We start from the raw sequence: 18,843 nt of genomic DNA on the forward strand, positions 1-18,843 counted from the left end.
TGCCCTGATCAAACTGGCTGAGTCTGTGACCCTGAGCGACCAGGTTCAGCTGGGCTGCATCCCTGCTGCCGGCACCCTGCTGGACAACCTCTCCCCCTGTTACATCACTGGCTGGGGCAGGACCTCTAGTAAGACACTGTGTGTGTGTGTGTGTGTTTGTGTGTGTGTGTGTGTGTGTGTGTGTGTGTGTGTGTGTGTGTGTGTGTGTGTGTGTGTGTGTGTGTTTGTTTGTATGATGATGATGATGGTGTCTGACTAGTGGATTCCCAGCAGTTGCCACATTGATGGGATGATTTCAGTCATTTACTTCTGAAATCATCGTCAGTCAGTTTTCCTCTTTTGCTGGAGTGGCAACTGTTGGTGCTTAAAAAAATACCCAAGTCTTCGTCGCCCCAAAATTGAAAGGTGGGCATTGGGTGAACCATGAGTCACATGGTAACAGACGTGTTCTGTCTGTGTGTTTTAGCCGGAGGCCCCATTGCTGATAATCTGCAGCAGGCTCTGATGCCCGTGGCTGACCATGCCACCTGCTCCAAGCCCGACTGGTGGGGTGGCGCTATCAGAACCACCATGGTCTGTGCCGGAGGAGATGGCATCGTCGCTGGCTGCAACGTAAGGCTGTGTATATGTGTGTGTGTCTTTTTACTATTATGTACCCTACTACTATATTACTATCCCTATACTATACTACTACCTATCATGCTAATGTGTCTGTACTGCACTCAGAGTGTAACACTCAAGTTCGATACTATTTGACAAACAATGCCACTGACCCTTAGCTGCCAGAGATGTACCCCTCCTGGTGACTTGTTCACAATCTATAAGGATAAAAGCATATACTAAATGTAAATGTGTGCGTGTTGTGTGTGTTTGAACTTTAATGAATTCACCCTTGCAGTTGTAATGAGACAGTGTCTCAGGAAGTATAGCTGTCGTCTGGCAATCCAGAGGTTCCCGGTTTGATTCCCGCACCTCCTGGGCAGCGTGTAGAACTGTCCTTGAGCAAGACACTTAACCCCTAATTGCTCCCTATGAGCAGGTTGGCACCTTGCATGGTTGCCTCTGTTGTCGGTGAGTGAATGGGTAAAATGTGAGGAACAAATTGTAAAGTGCTTTGGATAAAAGCGCTATATAAATGCAGCCATTTGCCATTTAATGATCATTAGTGTGACAAAGAGCAAATACCCAAGGAATAAAATATTGTGGGGTGGAGGGGAGGCTGCATTCCATGTTTTATTTCTCTTCCACTCAGTACTCTGCTTGTCTACAGTGTCTTACACAGCTGTGTCGACTATGAAAGAGATGAGCTAGTAGATATTTTCTCTCTGTCAATCTCTACATAGAATGAGCAAATAACATAGGATGTGTAAATAATATATATATATATATATATATACATCACAGGGTGACTCTGGAGGTCCTCTGAACTGTAAGAACCCTGCTGGAGTGTGGGAGGTCCATGGCATCGCCAGCTTCGTCTCTGGCCTGGGCTGCAACTATGAGAAGAAGCCTACAGTCTTCACACGCGTCTCCGCCTTCAATGACTGGATCGACCAGGTGAAGGATATATCTGTGCACTCACTCACACACACACTCTTAGACACATGCACACATACTGTACACACACACACTCACTCACACACACACTCTTAGACACATGCACACATACTGTACACACACACACACACATACACACTCTTACACACATGCACACGCACACACAGAAGTGTGCATGGGGATTTGGTCCCCAAATCCCCAAATTAATTTTGAAATGATATTGTGTATTTGTGACTTTGTATTTTCAAAGTTGGTCCGGATTTTTCACGTGATTTTTCATGTGCCCACACACACAAACAAAAACATGCTTGCACACACACATGCTTGCACACACACATCCATGTACACACACACACACACACACATACACACACACACATGCACCCACGCACACACACACTTATATTTGTTTACTTTGTTCAATAGTACTTTTTCATTACCTAATGCTCTTTTCTTATTGTTGATTATAACTGATTATAACATTATGCATGTCCCGACTCTTTCTCTTTTCAGGTTATGATGTACCACTAAAAAGGGACATCTTACAGGCAATACAGATACATTCAATAAAATGGTCTAATGAAACACTTTTTGTCTGTATCCTCTTTTGCAAATATTATGTTGGCCTACCCCTCACAAATATTTATCTTATTTATCAAAGTATGTCATATGTATGTATATAAGCAAGCGTTATTCAACTACTGTATGTTCTAGCACTCCTCCATCTTCTGGGTGATGTCACAAAATGTCCACAAGGTGTCCTCATACACTCATGAAAGGGAATACTTTATAAGGGACTTGAAGTCAAAGTCAGAGTTAGTTTGTCAAATACAGTATACATTATCATGTACAATGGCAGTCAAATGAAAACACACACACACACACACACACACACACACACACACACACACACACACACACACACACACACACACACACACACACACACAACACACACACACACACACACACACACACACACACACAGATGCCAGACACCAGACTGTGTGTATCATAAGTAAAATAATTAACACAAAAACAAAAGACTACAGTGGAGATCCACAGTAATTATAATCTAAAACCTTAGACCAGTGACGTGTAGGTGGGTATTCAAGTAAATATATACACAAATACAGGAAATCAGGAGTATGAAAAGCAGTGTCCGGTGCAAATCATGTACGTTGTGCAAATTCCTTAATTAATTAATTAACGTTTAAAATAACCAAAAACAACTGCAGACTGTGGTGAAGTGGTTTGCTATTAACGGTTTACAGTAGATACTAATGAATTAAATTTCATTGCAAAACATTCCATGTTTCTGGGGCACAGAAGCTAAACGCAGTTTTCCTAATCCAGTGAAAACTCTAGGAACCTTAAATGTAAGCCAATCACCAGAGCAAGTATGATACGGTCCAGAGCTCCAGTCCAGCAATGAGGTGATGTAGGGTGGGAGATCACCCTAATATCAAATGTATATGGATGTATCGTGCAGGCAGTGAGCAGTGCACCAATGTAATATAGTAGACAGATGTAGGCTGTAGGCTGAGTCCAGATGTAGGCTTGGGTGTAGTAGCTTCTCTAGAACTGTGGTGGTGTTTGAGAGAAGGATTCTCTTGGCCTCAGTCCTGCAGGTTTGGTTAGTTCCCCTCTGGTGGTGTACTGTACACTGTGTGCAAAAAAGCATGAAATATGTCTTAGCATAAAGGTTGGAATGGACTATTGAACCTGCATACACTTTAGCTAGTGATACACTGTGAACAATGTGAAAAAACAAACAGACAAACAGACAAACATTCATATTTCAGGCAACATGATCCATCTATATTGTGTTGAATTATCTCATAAAAATATGGCTGCATCCTGTGTACAGTTACAACACAGAGGGGCTGATAAAACCGGTGGTGAATGTGGATGATAAGAATGAAAGACTCGCCCACGTCTGTGACAAATTAATCTAATATCCTGCCTAACCTGGACAATCCTAAAGAGGGGGATTTATCAAACCCATTATATTCCACTGGGGAGTCTGCCCTTCCCAATGATAACAGTGACACCAAACCCAGCCATGGAAGGTGAAGTCCTTCCATGAGACAAGGGAGGAAATGTGGGAAATTAAAGGTCTGTTCAAACCTGTGATGCCGTCAAACAGTGACCTCTAGGCAAAAGAGCCCCGCTTGGTATTGCAATTTGGTTACTTGTTTCGTTTTGGTCTGGAGTTTTAGTAACTTGTTATACTTAATTTAGCAACCCCTCGCCTATACTCACTGAAATCCAACCCACACAAAAAAATTTAACAAAGCGACTGGGGTGAATAATGGAGTGAATATGCGTGTGTGTGTGTGTGTGTGTGTGTGTGTGTGTGTGTGTGTGTGTGTGTGTGTGTGTGTGTGTGTGTGTGTGTGTGTGTGTGTGTGTGTGTGTGTGTGTGTGTGTGTGTGTGTGTGTGTGTGTGTGTGTGTGTGTGTGTGTGTGTGTGTGTGTGTGTGTGTGTGTGTGTGTGTGTGTGTGTGTGTGTGTGTGTGTGTGTGTGTGTGTGTGTGTGTGTGTGTGTGTGTGTGTGTGTGTGTGTAGGTGTGTGTGTGTGTGTGTGTGTGTGTGTGCGTGTGTGTGTGTGTGTGTGTGTGTGTGTGTGCGTGTGCGTGTGTGTGTGTGTGTGTGTGTGTGTGTGTGTGTGTGTGTGTGTGTGTGTGTGTGTGTGTGTGTGTGTGTGTGTGTGTGTGTGTGTGTGTGTGGGGGTGGGGGGGGGGTGGGAGGACACTAATTCTAATTAACTAATTCACTCAGTAGTACTGGCTTATGGTAGCTTTATGGTGTTGATGTTGTATTTATTATGTGTTATATCTCTCAACGTCATTGTAAATAAGAGCTTGCTCTCAATGATCCTTCGACATTAAATAAAGGTTGAATGAAGGAACTTGCACAACATGCATGATTTGCACCGGACACTGCTTCTCATACTCCGGATTTCCTGTATTTGGGTAAGAAATATTAAGTTATTGTCCACAGATATAACAAATATCAAACTTAGGACATTCTTTAGTCAAATTAAAATAATTTTAATTAAATAAAGGGGGTCACACATTTTACAATTTAAAGTAAATTTTTTACAAAGCTGCTGTGAACATGTATGTCATCCATTTTCCCTAGTGTTTTTCATAGGTCCCTGCTTTAGTCCTTTTGTGAGTTGTGAGTCAGTTTTTCCATGGTACCGCATGTATTTCCTCTACAATTTTCATCCACTGTCTTGTATATTTTTCGTGATGGTCTTTTAATTATACCTGCCAGTGTCAGGATTTTGAAGAGATAGACATCCTTCCTTTCAACAATGTCCTCAGTAATCAATCCCAGGTACATAGTCCAGGGATCCGTGGGAATCTTGTAGCCTACGACCTCCTCAAGTATCTGAATAACCCTGTCCCAGAATGTTTGTATTTTTGTACATGTCCACATGATCTGACAGATCAATATTAAGTTCTAATTCTCATTTTGATTTAACATAATAGTGTATTCCTTCCATTACGGTCTTGTAAACTACTATACAGTGTAGAAACTATCTTTGAGGCGGTTTCTTTGTATGCACCTGTAAAAACGTTAATCACTTCATTACCTTCCGGTGCCTTTTTCATTTCTGTATTGTAGAAATGTCTTATTTGGAGGCAGGGCTGGCCTGGGACAAAAAATCGGCCGTGGCATTTTTGGCCCAGACCGGCCCACCACAATTGGTCGGACACCACCCACCAGTACACCATCCTTGCGGCCCCCTTAAATATGCGTACCTACTGTACTATTCCCCCAAACCACTACAAATCTGGGTAGTAAGTGCCATGGACAAGTGGACCAGTGCAAGTGTACCAGTGTACTCACTCTCTTGGCTGAATCTTGTTTTGGGTGATGTAAAAACACCTGCATCATACAGGGGCGCGGGAAGGGGGGGTGCGGCAGGGGATGCAGCACCCCCTGCTGGATGGGAGTGTAACTGCAACTGCAAGGTTGTTTTGGCATTTATTCCATTGTAACCGAGGCTACTCAATGTCAAAGAGCGAAGCGGCACTGCAGATTTACCCTACTTCATTGCCAGATCGTCATAGGGGCGCTGTCTCGATAATGCAGTGTTATTAACAGCGTGTAGCCGACGCATGAACCGGTTGGGATTCGAATAGACGCGGCCTGGAAGCGTCAACGCGGAACTGGAAATCCGTTAGACTTTAGAGTAGGCTGCTACAGTAACGTTAGTACTAGTTTGAGTTTGAGTTTAGAGACAGCAGGGTAGCTAGCGCTAACGGCGTGAAAGCGAAAGTATGAGTCAGTTTCAAGTTCCCCCCGCCAGAGAAATTCACCTTCAAGGCAGAAGACTGGACAAAATGGATAAAGGACTGACTGAAGTGGAAGTGGCCTGTCGCCCATTCTAACGCAGGACCCTTGAGCAGGTAAGCGATTTTAGATGTATAATCACTTTGGAAGTGTGCGGCTGTTATCCGAATAGTGAACATTGAAAAATAAAGGCACGACATTTAGAGACGTCCCCGTCCGTCGTAGCGTTCTGGTACGGGGGCGCAACAGGTGGGGTAGGCTGGTGATGTATGCTTGTTGTTGCCGCTTGCAATAAATCGGCTTCTGCTTCGCTCATGCATTTAATATGACGGTATTATTATTATTTATCTCTGACTCGACCGCACCCCCCGCACCCCCAAGTCAGAATGAGTTCCCGCGTCCCTGGCATCATAGCAGGCTCAGGATGGGCAAAGTAGTCTACAGCCTGTCCCTCACTGTCTCTCTCCTCCACAACCTGGCTTGACTAGACATACGGAGAGAGAGAGATGATTACAATTAACTGGTACATTCAGGTCCAGAATAGTTGGAATTCCCTGACAAAGATGTGCAAAAAGCTGTACAATTTAAACAATACCATACTGCTAATGAGAAAATAGTTGTTTATTCAATTAATACATGGAGCTGTTCCATCTTATTTAATTTGCTACTAACTACTCAGTTCATACATATTTCAAGTATCCAAATATCAATGATGAATATTGCATAAGGTTTACACAGTTAATAGATCACCTTATCCTAATAGTTACCACCATACCTGGCTGAAAATAAGTTGAGCAGTTTTTGCAGTTACAGTTGAGCTACAGGTGTTGCATATTATACAGCCTTTTCATTCATCTTTATCAAGGGAACCCTTATCCTAATGATTTTAATAATATTATGATGATACGATATGGACCTAGGTCACTCACAGCAACTTGGGCTTAGCCAACGCGATGCTGACAAAATAACATTAGCTAGTTAACGTTAGAATAGTCAGCCGGAGTTGCGACTGCATTAGGGAACTATGCTACAGTAGCAGCTAAGCTACAAAAACAATGCCAATAGCTTATGCTGCGCTATTTGACATTGACTGACTGAGCAGTAGTTGACGGTCTCACTTTATGATAGCGTAACCATGGTGAAGGTTATGGTATTTATCACTACCACTTTTGTACTTGATTATTTATTATTTATTATACAACGGCATGCAAATTTCTCGATTCTGATTGGCTGAAACAGTCATTTTACACGTGTTTATTCTTAACAATTCCACGCTGCTGGCCCAGGACCCGCCCACAACCGAATCACATCACATCACTCCGCCGGATTACAAGATGGCGGACAATAATCTTTAAAATGGATATGTTGATAGCGTCATAACGACTAAATATAAAGCGATTCTGTCAAGGCGAATGTCTTAGTCCTTTAAACAATGATGTAATTGATGGGTCATGAGTCATTTTAGAACAAAAGAAAAATCGCGGATTGATTGATTGATTATTTGCAATTTTATTTAAAATTTCTACTTCCTTCCCACTGACTGCAGCTTTCACTCTCACACTGTCCGACGCTGGCGTACCCACAAACACACACACACACACACACACACACACACACACACACACACACACACACACACACACACACACACACACACACACACACACACACACACACACACACTCCTGTCTGCAACAGCGGGGGAGTCAGACTGAGAGAGAAGCAGCGCTGTTTTAAGTGAGCATGGTCTATTGAATTGATTGATTGGTTGATTGCTAATTTTATTACTGTACGCCTGGTTTCCAACTGGTTAAGTTTAGGCTAAAAAAAAAAAAAAAAAAAAAGGGCGAAGAAAACCTTTTTTTCTTATAGGGCAAAGAGAACGTTTTAATTTGTTTTACCTACTTTCTATAGAAGCATCTAAGAATGAAGTTCTATAGAAAGTAGGTCTGCATCCCCTTAACAATTGTGTGTATTGAGCCGTACTGTATTGTACCCATTCTGCATCTGGTAATACAATTTTCAATCAATCAATCAATCATTCCAATAACCACTAACTTCATAATTAAAAACTAAAGAAAAGTTGGATGTGTTAGTTGGTTGGATGTCTTAGTTGAAAGGCAGTTGGATGTGTTAGTTGGTTCGATGTCTTAGTTGAAAGGCAGTTGGATGTGTTAGTTGGTTGGATGCCTTAGTTGAAAGGCAGTTGGATGTGTTAGTTCCAATAACACACAGTTGGATGTGTTAGTTGGTTGGATGCACTTCAAGCTGCTTCCAATAACACACAGTTGGTTGTGTTAGTTGGTTGGATGCACTTCCGAGCTGCTTCCACATGGAGGCAACTTGTCTTTTTTGTAGTTGTGGGAACTACTTTTTCTGGCGGATGGTTTTTTCAATAAATCTTTTGTTTATTGTATAGCAATAAGGTTGGATGAATGTGGCAGTTGTATAAAAGCATTACACCACTTGCAGTCGTGATTTGTGAACAATAAACCATGCCTAGGGGGGTCTAACGACCACCCCTAGGCATGGTTTATTGTTCACAAACCACTCCTGCGTGTGATGTAATGCTTAAATAATACCATGCAGTGACCCAATTTCAGTCATAATGTTCTGGTCACTACCATCATCATAGTGACAGAAGAAATAGATGGAAATACCATGACACTGTATCATAAGGGTTAAACCCCAGGACCCGTGTCACACCCCCACTCTAGGTCATAGTCCCAGGTCATCAACACAGGATGACCCATACAGACCCATTTATAACCCTGACAGCCAGGGACGTGCACAGGATTTTAGAGGGGCAGGTGCTCAAAGGCTGAAAAGGGCACTATACCTGCGTGTGCAGGAGCTCACTTATCCTTGAAAGACACTTTTATCACTGACTTAAAATGCCCATACATCTCCATAAATGTTCAGGGGGGAGGGAATAAGTGCTTACCCTACAGACCCCAAGAAGTGCTGTATTCTGTATTGTTTAATATAAATGCATTTTTTATTCCAATCCCGATTTGTATTTGAGATTCCCAAATCCCATCGGACTTGACTTCTTCATGTCCCTCAGTGAGTGTAATACCAGCATTCAACTGTATGCGCCACAGCGGTTTCTATTATCATCATCATCACCACCCACGCTATGCATAAAATATATAGGTCCGCGGAGAGGCACGCTGAGGAGGCCGTGCAAACTGCAATGGAATACGGGACATCTCTCTCTCTTTACCTAATATTTTGATTCTATCCTGACATTTTTCAGTTGGAAGGGAAGTCTATATGCGCAACAAACAAAAAAAAGCACCCCATGGGCTCTATGTGTGCACGTGCCTGCTGACAGCTGACATGGGTTAGTGCTGGGAAACTGTGTTGTGTAAAAGGACAATGGGATATTAGTGAATAAAGGCTTTTCAAATAAGAAATGGGTGCTTTGCTGTTACTAAACCTTCATATATATAGTGTTATATTTTTTACTTATCTTATTCCATTTGTATTAACTTTTTTACATCTTACTTTACACGTTGACCCCTTTGGGACGTTTTATATCCCATGTACTTTACATGTAATATATATTTACTTATGAATTTCTTTTAAAAATACATTTATGAATACCATTATTTACTTCAGTTCTAAACATAAAATATTAATACATTTTCAGGATTTTAACCCCTTAAATACCAGTTTGTGTGATTTTCAAGACAAAAAACACTAAGGGTTCATTATTTTCCATCACATAAATGCTAATGTAATTTTTTTGGGGTGGGATTATGAGAGCCTGGAATGTCGAAGATTGGCAAAAAAAATTGTTTGATACATAAAAAAAATTTGTGCAGTGCCACAGTGTATAAAACACTGCACACGGTGTACCCTTTTGTCAGAATGCAGGTAGGTGAATTCCAATGGTTGAAGGCAATCACAGAGACAGAGAGTGTTTACTCTTGAACAGGTTCGACTTTAATAGTAAGAACACAGAGTAAATTCTAAGAGAGAGCAAGTGCTAAAAGCACAAGTGTAAGATAAGGTAAATGGGAGCTTATTGGAGGTCCACAGTAGAACCGTCCGCGTTATCCCCGAACGCAATTAGTGAAGACCTGACAATGGACAAGCAGAAGAGAGGTATGTTAAATAGAGACCAAATACCAACATTCCACACACACCCCCGTGACAGCCAATCAGGAACCACCCCTAAGTGACAGCACTAATTGACAGGGAAATGACAGGTGACAAGCCCAGTGACATATGCCAGGAATGTGGGTGGTCACCGACCGAGGTCGGTGTCCAGAACGTAACAGTACCCTCCCCCGACGAACGGCACCAGACGTTCACCTAGGAGCCTCGGGATTCAGCCGCCGGAAATCAACGATCAGGCTGGGATCTAAAATATCCCTTTGAGGCACCCAAGAACGCTCTTCTATCCCGTACCCCTCCCAATCCACCAAGAACTGAAACCCCCTACCCCTCCGCCTACAACCCAGTATCCTCCGCACCGTGTAAATGGGTTGACCGCCAATAAACCGGGGCGGAGGAACCACAGGCAGTGGCGGGGCCAAGGGCGATGAGAGGAATGGCTTCAACAGGGACACATGAAACGTCGGATGAACCCTCATAGAGCTCGGAAGTCGTAACTTGTAAGCCACTGGATTAACCCGATGAATCACTTTAAATGGTCCTATAAAGCGAGGAGCCAGCTTCTTGGATTCCACCCGGAGAGGGAGATCCCGGGTGGAAAGCCAAACCCGCTGCCCTGGACGGTAAACTGGAGCCGGACGACGCTTACGGTTAGCCTGCCGTTGGGTACTAACCGAAACCTTCTGTAGCGCCTTCCGAACCTGTTTCCACGTCCTGCGACAGCGAGCCACATGTGCCTGGGCCGAGGGCACCTCCGCCTCCTGCTCCTGCTCGGGAAACAGAGGAGGTTGAAAACCATACTGGCACTGAAAGGGAGACATACCGGTAGAAGAGGAGAGAAGGGTATTATGCGCGTACTCAGCCCAAGCCAACCTCCTACTCCACGTTGCCGGACTACCGGCAACGTAACACCTCAAGACCCCCTCCAAATCCTGGTTGACCCTCTCCGTCTGTCCGTTCGACTGTGGATGGAACCCAGACGACAGACTGACAGAGGCGCCGAGGCCGGCGGCAAACGCCTTCCAGAACCTGGAGGCGAACTGAGGACCCCGGTCCGACACGATATCTACTGGCAGCCCGTGGACCCGAAAGACATGCTGTATAATTAAATCAGCAGTCTCCCGGGCCGAAGGAAGCTTGGGGAGAGGGACAAAGTGAGCCGCCTTAGAGAACCGATCCACCACCACCAAAATGGTGGTGAACCCGTCCGAAAGGGGAAGACCAGAAATAAAGTCCAGAGATATGTGTGACCAGGGTCGTTTAGGAATAGGAAGTGGTCGGAGGAGACCCGCCGGTGCCCGTCGAGAGGTCTTACTACGTGCGCACACCGGACAGGCCGCCACAAAGGAACGCGTATCCCCCTCCACTGTCGGCCACCAGAACCTCCTACGGATAAATTCCAGGGTCCTGGTTGCCCCTGGGTGGCTGGTGAGGGATGACGCATGTGCCCACTGTAGCAAGCGTGAGCGCGCCACCTTGGGAACATACGACCGTCCCGGAGGACCCCCACCAGGATCGGGCTCCCGCGTTAGCGCCGACCTTACCACCTTCTCTATGCCCCAAGACACGGGTGCCAAAATCAAGGCCGGTGGAATAATGGGATGGGGCTGCTCCTCCCGCCCAGGAAGATCAAACTGGCGCGACAACGCGTCAGGTTTGATATTCTTGGAGCCGGGTCTATAGGAGATGGTATATCGAAATCGTGTGAAGAACAACGTCCACCTGGCCTGGCGAGCGTTAAGGCGTTTAGCCCCTTGGATGTAAGCCAAGTTCTTATGGTCGGTCCAAATAATGAAAGGATGTGCCGCCCCCTCCAACCAATGTCTCCACTCCTCCAGTGCCAATTTGATCGCCAATAACTCCCGATTACCCACGTCGTAATTACGCTCGGCTGGTGACAGACGGCGAGAAAAAAAAGCACACGGGTGCACTTTCCCATCCTTTAAGCACCTCTGAGAGAGCACCCCCCCCCCACCGCGACGTCAGAGGCATCCACCTCCACAATGAACGGAACCTCCGCGTCATGGCGGATCAATACAGGAGCGGATGTAAAACGACGTTTAAGATCGCAGAAGGCCGACTCAGCCCTAGGCGACCATTCAAAGCCAGGGAGAGAGGCCTTAGTGAGAGCTGTTAAGGGATTGGCTAAGGCGCTAAAATTGCGAATAAAGCGCCTGTAAAAATTTGCAAAGCCCAAAAACCGTTGTAACCCCTTGAGCGACGAAGGCCGTGGCCAGTCCAAAACTGCACTCACCTTGGCTGGATCCATGCGCAGATCGCCCTTCGTCAACACAAAGCCCAGGAAAGACACGGTGTCCGTGTGAAACACACACTTCTCAGCCTTAACGAATAGTTGATGCTTGAGGAGACGGTCTAGCACCTCCCGAACGTGCATTTGGTGTTGCACCATATCGCGAGAAAAAATCAGGATATCATCTAAGTAGACAAACACCGACACCCCAATCAAGTCTCGCAGCACGTCGTTAACCAGGGCTTGGAAGACTGCCGGAGCATTAGCCAAACCAAAGGGCATGACCAAATACTCATAGTGCCCATTGGGTGTGTTAAATGCAGTCTTCCACTCGTCTCCCTCTCTAATCCTGACCAGGTTGTATGCATTACGTAAGTCAAGTTTAGAAAAGACCTGTGCCCCCTGTAAGCACTCAAAGGCCGTGTCCATGAGGGGTAAAGGATATCGGTTCTTGATGGAAACGTCATTCAATCCCCTATAATCAATGCATGGGCGCTGATCCCCATCCTTTTTATCAACAAAAAAGAAGCCAGCGCCGGCAGGGGAAGTGGAAGGGCGTATGTGCCCCGCAAGCAATGCCTCCTCTATGTAGGTGTTCATGGCCAAGGTTTCGGGGCGTGAGAGAGAGAACATTCGCCCGCGAGGCGGGGAGGTACCGGGTAGAAGATTAATGGGACAGTCGTATGATCTATGAGGCGGAAGTGCTTTAGCACGCGTCTTGCTAAAAACGTCCGCCAGGTCCCAATAGATCTCAGGCACCCCTATTAAATCGGGATTAGAGGGTAGATCAGAATCTGCCACGCTCCCCACCATCCTGGAGAAAGAGGGAGGAGACAAAAGAGAAGAGGGGGGGGGAGACAAGGGTTTGGGCAAACTCCCGCTGACGATCGACTTGACGTCGGCCGCCGTTGAGAGTTCGCCCGTGCTCCAATTAATGACACGAACACATGACGACAACCAGGGATGACCCAACACCATGACAGAATAGGGGGAAAAGATGACAAAAAAAGTAACCCATTCCCACTCCCCACCCTCCACCCGGATGTGTAAGGGAACAGTGCGCTGGGTGACGCTCCCACTGCCCAGGGGCCGACCGTCCAGGGCATAGACTGGTAAGGGAACCCCTAAGTCCTCCACCGGGGTTCCCCACTCCTTCACCAATCCCACGTGAATAAAATTGCCCGCCGCCCCTGAGTCAATGAGAGCCTTAGTTCCCCTAATGTCACCCCCACAGTTGATCGCCACCTCAAAAAATGTGCGAGAGTCCGTGGTTTTGGCAGGAATGAGCCCACCTACTGGCGCCCTCTCGAGGCCCGACGGCGCACCTTCCATTCCCGATTGGCGCCGAGCCGATACAGCCTGGACCCGACAGCTGCCGAAGCGGTGACCGGTGCGGCCGCACCGGAAGCAGCGTCGCTCTTTGATGAAGCGCTGCCTCTCGTCGTCCGAGATCGACAGCGCTCCAAGCTGCATGGATTCATCACCCAGTGGCCCACTCGTGTAATGCATGGAATTATCAACACCAGGAGAAGAAGGAAAACATACCTGGGGCTGGGTGTTGTTGACATGCTCCTTCTCCCTCTCCCGGTGCCGATTATCCATCTTGATGGTGGTGTTGATCAGCACTTCCAGCTGCTCGGGGATCTCACGCGCGGAGAGAGCATCTCGCATCCGCGCTGAGAGTCCCCTGACGAACAGAACCACGCAGACGTTCTCCGCCCAAGCTGTCTCCCGAGCCAAGATCCTAAATTTGATAGCATAAGCTGCGACAGTGCGGAGGCCCTGCCGGCAGTCGAGAAGGCGACCACCAGCCTCGAAGATCGAGAGTACCCGGGAAGTATCGAATACTCTTCTCAATTCCCGGGTAAAGGCGTCCAGACTGTCGCAGATTATCGCCCCTGCCTCTAATTCCGCCGTAGCCCAGGAGAGAGCTTCGCCGGTGAGCAGTGTGATAATATACGCTACCTGCGCTGTCTCCGATGGAAATGATCGTGGTTGCAGCCGGAAAACGAGTAGACACTGGGTGATGAATTCCCGACAACCATCCGGTGATCCGTCATAGCGAGCGGGCGCCTGCAGATGTGGTTCGCGGGACCGCTCCTGGACCCCGAACCCTCCCCGACTTTCCTCTGCGTGGAGCGCTGCTTCCCCCGCCGCCGACTGCACACCAGCCACTCCTTCTTGGGCTTGTCGAGCTGTGGCCAACGCCGACTGCGCCACCGCTTGGGATGATCCGACGACCCCATTGAGTCGGATTAACTCGGCGCTGACCAGCTGCTGATGTTCCTCCATCCGTGTCTGGGCTGCTCCCTGCGTCCGGAGCATCTCCATGATGGCCTCCATGGAATTCTGATGGTCAGGTCTTCTGTCAGAATGCAGGTAGGTGAATTCCAATGGTTGAAGGCAATCACAGAGACAGAGAGTGTTTACTCTTGAACAGGTTCGACTTTAATAGTAAGAACACAGAGTAAATTCTAAGAGAGAGCAAGTGCTAAAAGCACAAGTGTAAGATAAGGTAAATGGGAGCTTATTGGAGGTCCACAGTAGAACCGTCCGCGTTATCCCCGAACGCAATTAGTGAAGACCTGACAATGGACAAGCAGAAGAGAGGTATGTTAAATAGAGACCAAATACCAACATTCCACACACACCCCCGTGACAGCCAATCAGGAACCACCCCTAAGTGACAGCACTAATTGACAGGGAAATGACAGGTGACAAGCCCAGTGACATATGCCAGGAATGTGGGTGGTCACCGACCGAGGTCGGTGTCCAGAACGTAACACCCTTTGGTCAAAAAACGTCCCTATTGACTCCCATGTTAAACACGTTTTTTGAAAATGACGCCATTGCAGATTGAATTTAGATTTTTATAATTTTTTTCATCTAGGCCCCTTTATTGGCATTTACATATGCATGATTACTAATTTTGTTCAAGATGGCCGCATTGCGTCATCTATTTCCAGCGGCCACAGCTTGTGTGTTTACTGCTTATATCCTGCAATGCCGTTCAAAAAATATTTGTATCTAAAATTATTTGAGAATGTTTTATGGAGGTCTTAGTGTGGTGTGCATGCATGTGTTGAGAAATGAATGTGTGTGTGCATGTGGTCATTTGCAGCCATTATGTGAAAATGGCTAGTACACAGTAATGTACTGTACTAGTAATGCTAGTACAGTAATGGCTAGTTTTCACATAATGGCTGCAAATGACCACATGCACACACATTAATTTCTCAACACATGCATGCACACCACACTAAGACCTCCATAAAACATTCTCAAAATATTTTTTGAACGGCATTGCAGGATACAAGCAGTAAACACACAAGCTGTGGCCGCCGGAAATAGATGACGCAACGCGGCCATCTTGAAAAAAATTAGTAATCATGCTATGTAAATGCCCATAAAAGGGCCTAGATGAAAAAATATATATATATATATTTTATTCAATCTGCAATGGGGTCGTTTTCAAAAAACGTGTTTAACATGGGGACGTTTTTTGACCAAAGGGTACACCGTGGGGGACCAAAGGGTACACCGTACACAGTGTTTTTTTGCAGGGCAAACTATAGAGTTAAAAAAAAAACGTCATCTTTTGCCGCAGAAAAACTGCCTGACTTAATTTCAGGGGATATGCAATAAATCAAGACAGGGTTATCCCAAGTACAGTATGTACAGTATCTACAGTTGGGACGTTTTTTGTCCCAGGGGTGCAGGAAGGTTAATTCATCTTCATATGACTAGTGCTCTAATGCATCTAGTGCTGTTACTGCTGAGCTGACCTGTTCTCTCCTCCAACACATTTCATTGTACCGCTGACCTTGTGTTACCAATAAAGAAACGTATACAACAGTTAGTTCCAACCAAGTCATTTGATTGGACAAGAGGCATTCAGTGATATTCAGTATAACAGCAAGGGGACTTATAACATTATGTATCACTCTGCCGCACAGGTGTTCTATTAATAACCATTAATTAGGCTACATTAACAGTCGGTATCAATATCAGGTGTGTCAACACGTATTTCACTGGTTGCAACGATAAATGGAAACCTCTATACAAAGATCTTTACAAATAGTCATCGACCCCGAGTTTTCTTTCAATAGGCATGCAGGTAAACTCGTGGTGAAGGGGTGTTTTTTCCAGCTCCGGTCCATAGCCAGGATCAAGGCCATTCTCTCCCCCTCAGACCTTGAAAGAGTAATCCACGCCTTCATATCCTCACGCTTAGACTACTGTAACTAGCTGTACCTGGGGCTTAATAAATCAACCATAGCCCGCCTACAACTGCCCCAAAACGCTGCCGCTAGACTGCTCACAGGTACCCAGAAGAGAGCTCACATCACCCCTGTACTTGCCTCCCTCCACTGGCTCCCGGTGCGCTATAGAATAGATTTCAAGGTTCTCTTATTGGTCTCCAAAGCCCTTAATGGTAAGGCCCCTGCTTACCTGAATGAATGAATGAATGAATGAATGAATGAATGAATGAATGAATGAAAACTTTATTTAACAGATTGCAGAATGGGTACAATACAGTACAACTCAATACATACAATTGTTAAGGGGATGCAGACCTGAGAAAGACGTTTGTCTTGTTTCCATCAGGGTCCCCCATTTTCATTTCATATAGACATTTATGACATACACAACATACATGACATTTATGGCATAGGGACATATAGGTATAGTACTGATACATTTGTGACATAAACGGTATTCAAATATACAGTACTGTTACCCCTAGATCCTGACCTAGCAGACCTCCTCACCCCCTATACCAACGTCAGGGCCCTCAGACTGGCTGACAAGGGTCTCTTAACTACCCGTAGGTCCAACTTCAAGTCTAGGGGGGGGGGGGGGTGCTTTTGCTTTCACAGCCCCTGACCTCTGGAACAGCATCCCCATGTCCATAAATTCTGCCCCCTCCATTGAGTCTTTTAAATCGAAACTCAAAACCCAACTATACTGCCTGGCCTTCCCTGACTCACTCTGACTCTTGCCTTGCTTGTTGACTTGTTGTTTTGTTTCCTTGTCTATCCGTTGGTTGGTTTTATTTTCTGTTTATTCTATACTTTAGCACTTTTCTTTGTTTTTAGCTATGTGAAGCACTTTGGTTGACAAGTGTCATGTCTAAATGTGCTATATAAATACATTTGATTGATTGATTGATTGATTGATTGATTGATTGATTGATTGATTGATTGATTGATTGATTGATTGATTGTGCAGGGAAAAAATTGTGTTCAGGTTGCCTGGCAACGGTCCAAGTTCAAGAGCACAGTTGTGGAACTAATTGTTGGCAGAGCTAAATAAATGATTAAATAAACAAACAAATAAACGGTTGTTGGTTAGAATTGGTGATTCTATGAACTGTTGTTTAAAAGCAATATCACACTCAAGGTCATGCTGTTATACTGAATGTTGTAGAGGCTGCAGGCTGAGTGCTGAAGATAATCACAGCCGTGCTGATATTCAGTATGAGCATGAATACATGCATGATACACAGCATGAGTGTGATATTGCTTAATTGAACTTGAACTTGAACAGTTGGACAGTGTGTGTGTGTGTGTGTGTGTGTGTGTGTGTGTGTGTGTGTGTGTGTGTGTGTGTGTGTGTGTGTGTGTGTGTGTGTGTGTGTGTGTGTGTGTGTGCGTGCGTGCGTGCGTGCGTGCGCGCGCGTGCGTGCGTGCGCGTGTGTGTGTGTGTGTGTGTGTGTGTGTGTGTGTGTGTGCGTGCGCGTGCGTGTGCGTGTGCGTGTGTGTGTGTGTGCGTGTGTGTGGAACGAGCCATCTTGGACAACATAGCCACATATCAGCCCTTGGCCCCACATGTCAGAGGCTTGCAGTTAGAGGTTTGAGGACAGCGGGCCTGTTGGGGAGCAGCTGTCAACATTTTGTTGAATCTCACCCTGTAACGGTCGGGCAACCAGGCAGTGTGGCAGGAAGCATATTAAACCCTCTGTTCATATTTGAATCTTAGCTATGGGTGATGTGATCTGTGACTTCAAATAACGTCTTTAAAATGTAATGAAAAAGAGAGAGGGAGGGAGAGGAATGGGACGGGAAAGAGAGCAGGAGGGAGAGACAATGAGAGAGACATGAAAGAGAGTGTGTGTGTGTGTGTGTGTGTGTGTGTGTGTGTGTGTGTGTGTGTGTGTGTGTGTGTGTGTGTGTGTGTGTGTGTGTGTGTGTGTGTGTGTGTGTGTGTGTGTGTGTGTGTGTGTGTGTACATGTGTGTACATGTGTGTGGTTCCGCCCAGGCTATCGCTGAGTACATCTCAGATGTGGTGAATCAGTCAGTCTGCCTGTAGCTGCTGCTCTGCTCTCCAGAGAATATCAGTCTGTGATAACTGATGACTATCTCATCCATTCCAACATGTACAACTGGGGCTCCCTGACTCATCGAATCTGCTTCTGTGACAGAATCAATCCAATGCATCACCACCACCTTTTCTCATTCCAACCCCATGTAAACTGTATCTACGCTATATGTTTGCAATTCGTTGTTTTCATTGCTTTGTCTTAATCCAGTTTGCAAACATTCCGTTTTTTAAGGGGTATTTTCCCATTATCTATGCATGTCATTTTACCAAAAGC

The 18,843-nt window shown here is 45.6% G+C and overlaps 1 protein-coding gene across 1 annotated transcript in view; it reads left to right on the top strand.

Annotated features, from left to right (window-relative positions):
- Positions 1 to 18,843, top strand: part of LOC311235664 (chymotrypsin-like elastase family member 2A) — a gene marked incomplete at its 3' end in the record, with an annotated part of 46,485 nt that overhangs the window by 2,519 nt on the left and 25,123 nt on the right. Inside the window, exons 5-7 of the mRNA XM_084323127.1 lie at positions 1 to 128; positions 467 to 612; positions 1,405 to 1,557. The exon at positions 1 to 128 is cut by the window's left edge and continues 9 nt beyond it. Of these exons, the coding sequence (XP_084179253.1) occupies positions 1 to 128; positions 467 to 612; positions 1,405 to 1,557 (427 nt within the window). The remainder of the gene's footprint in view (positions 129 to 466; positions 613 to 1,404; positions 1,558 to 18,843) is intronic.

Source organism: Notolepis coatsorum, assembly GCF_963971535.1.
Source record: "Notolepis coatsorum genome assembly, chromosome: 10".
Taxonomy (NCBI): domain Eukaryota; kingdom Metazoa; phylum Chordata; class Actinopteri; order Aulopiformes; family Paralepididae; genus Notolepis; species Notolepis coatsorum.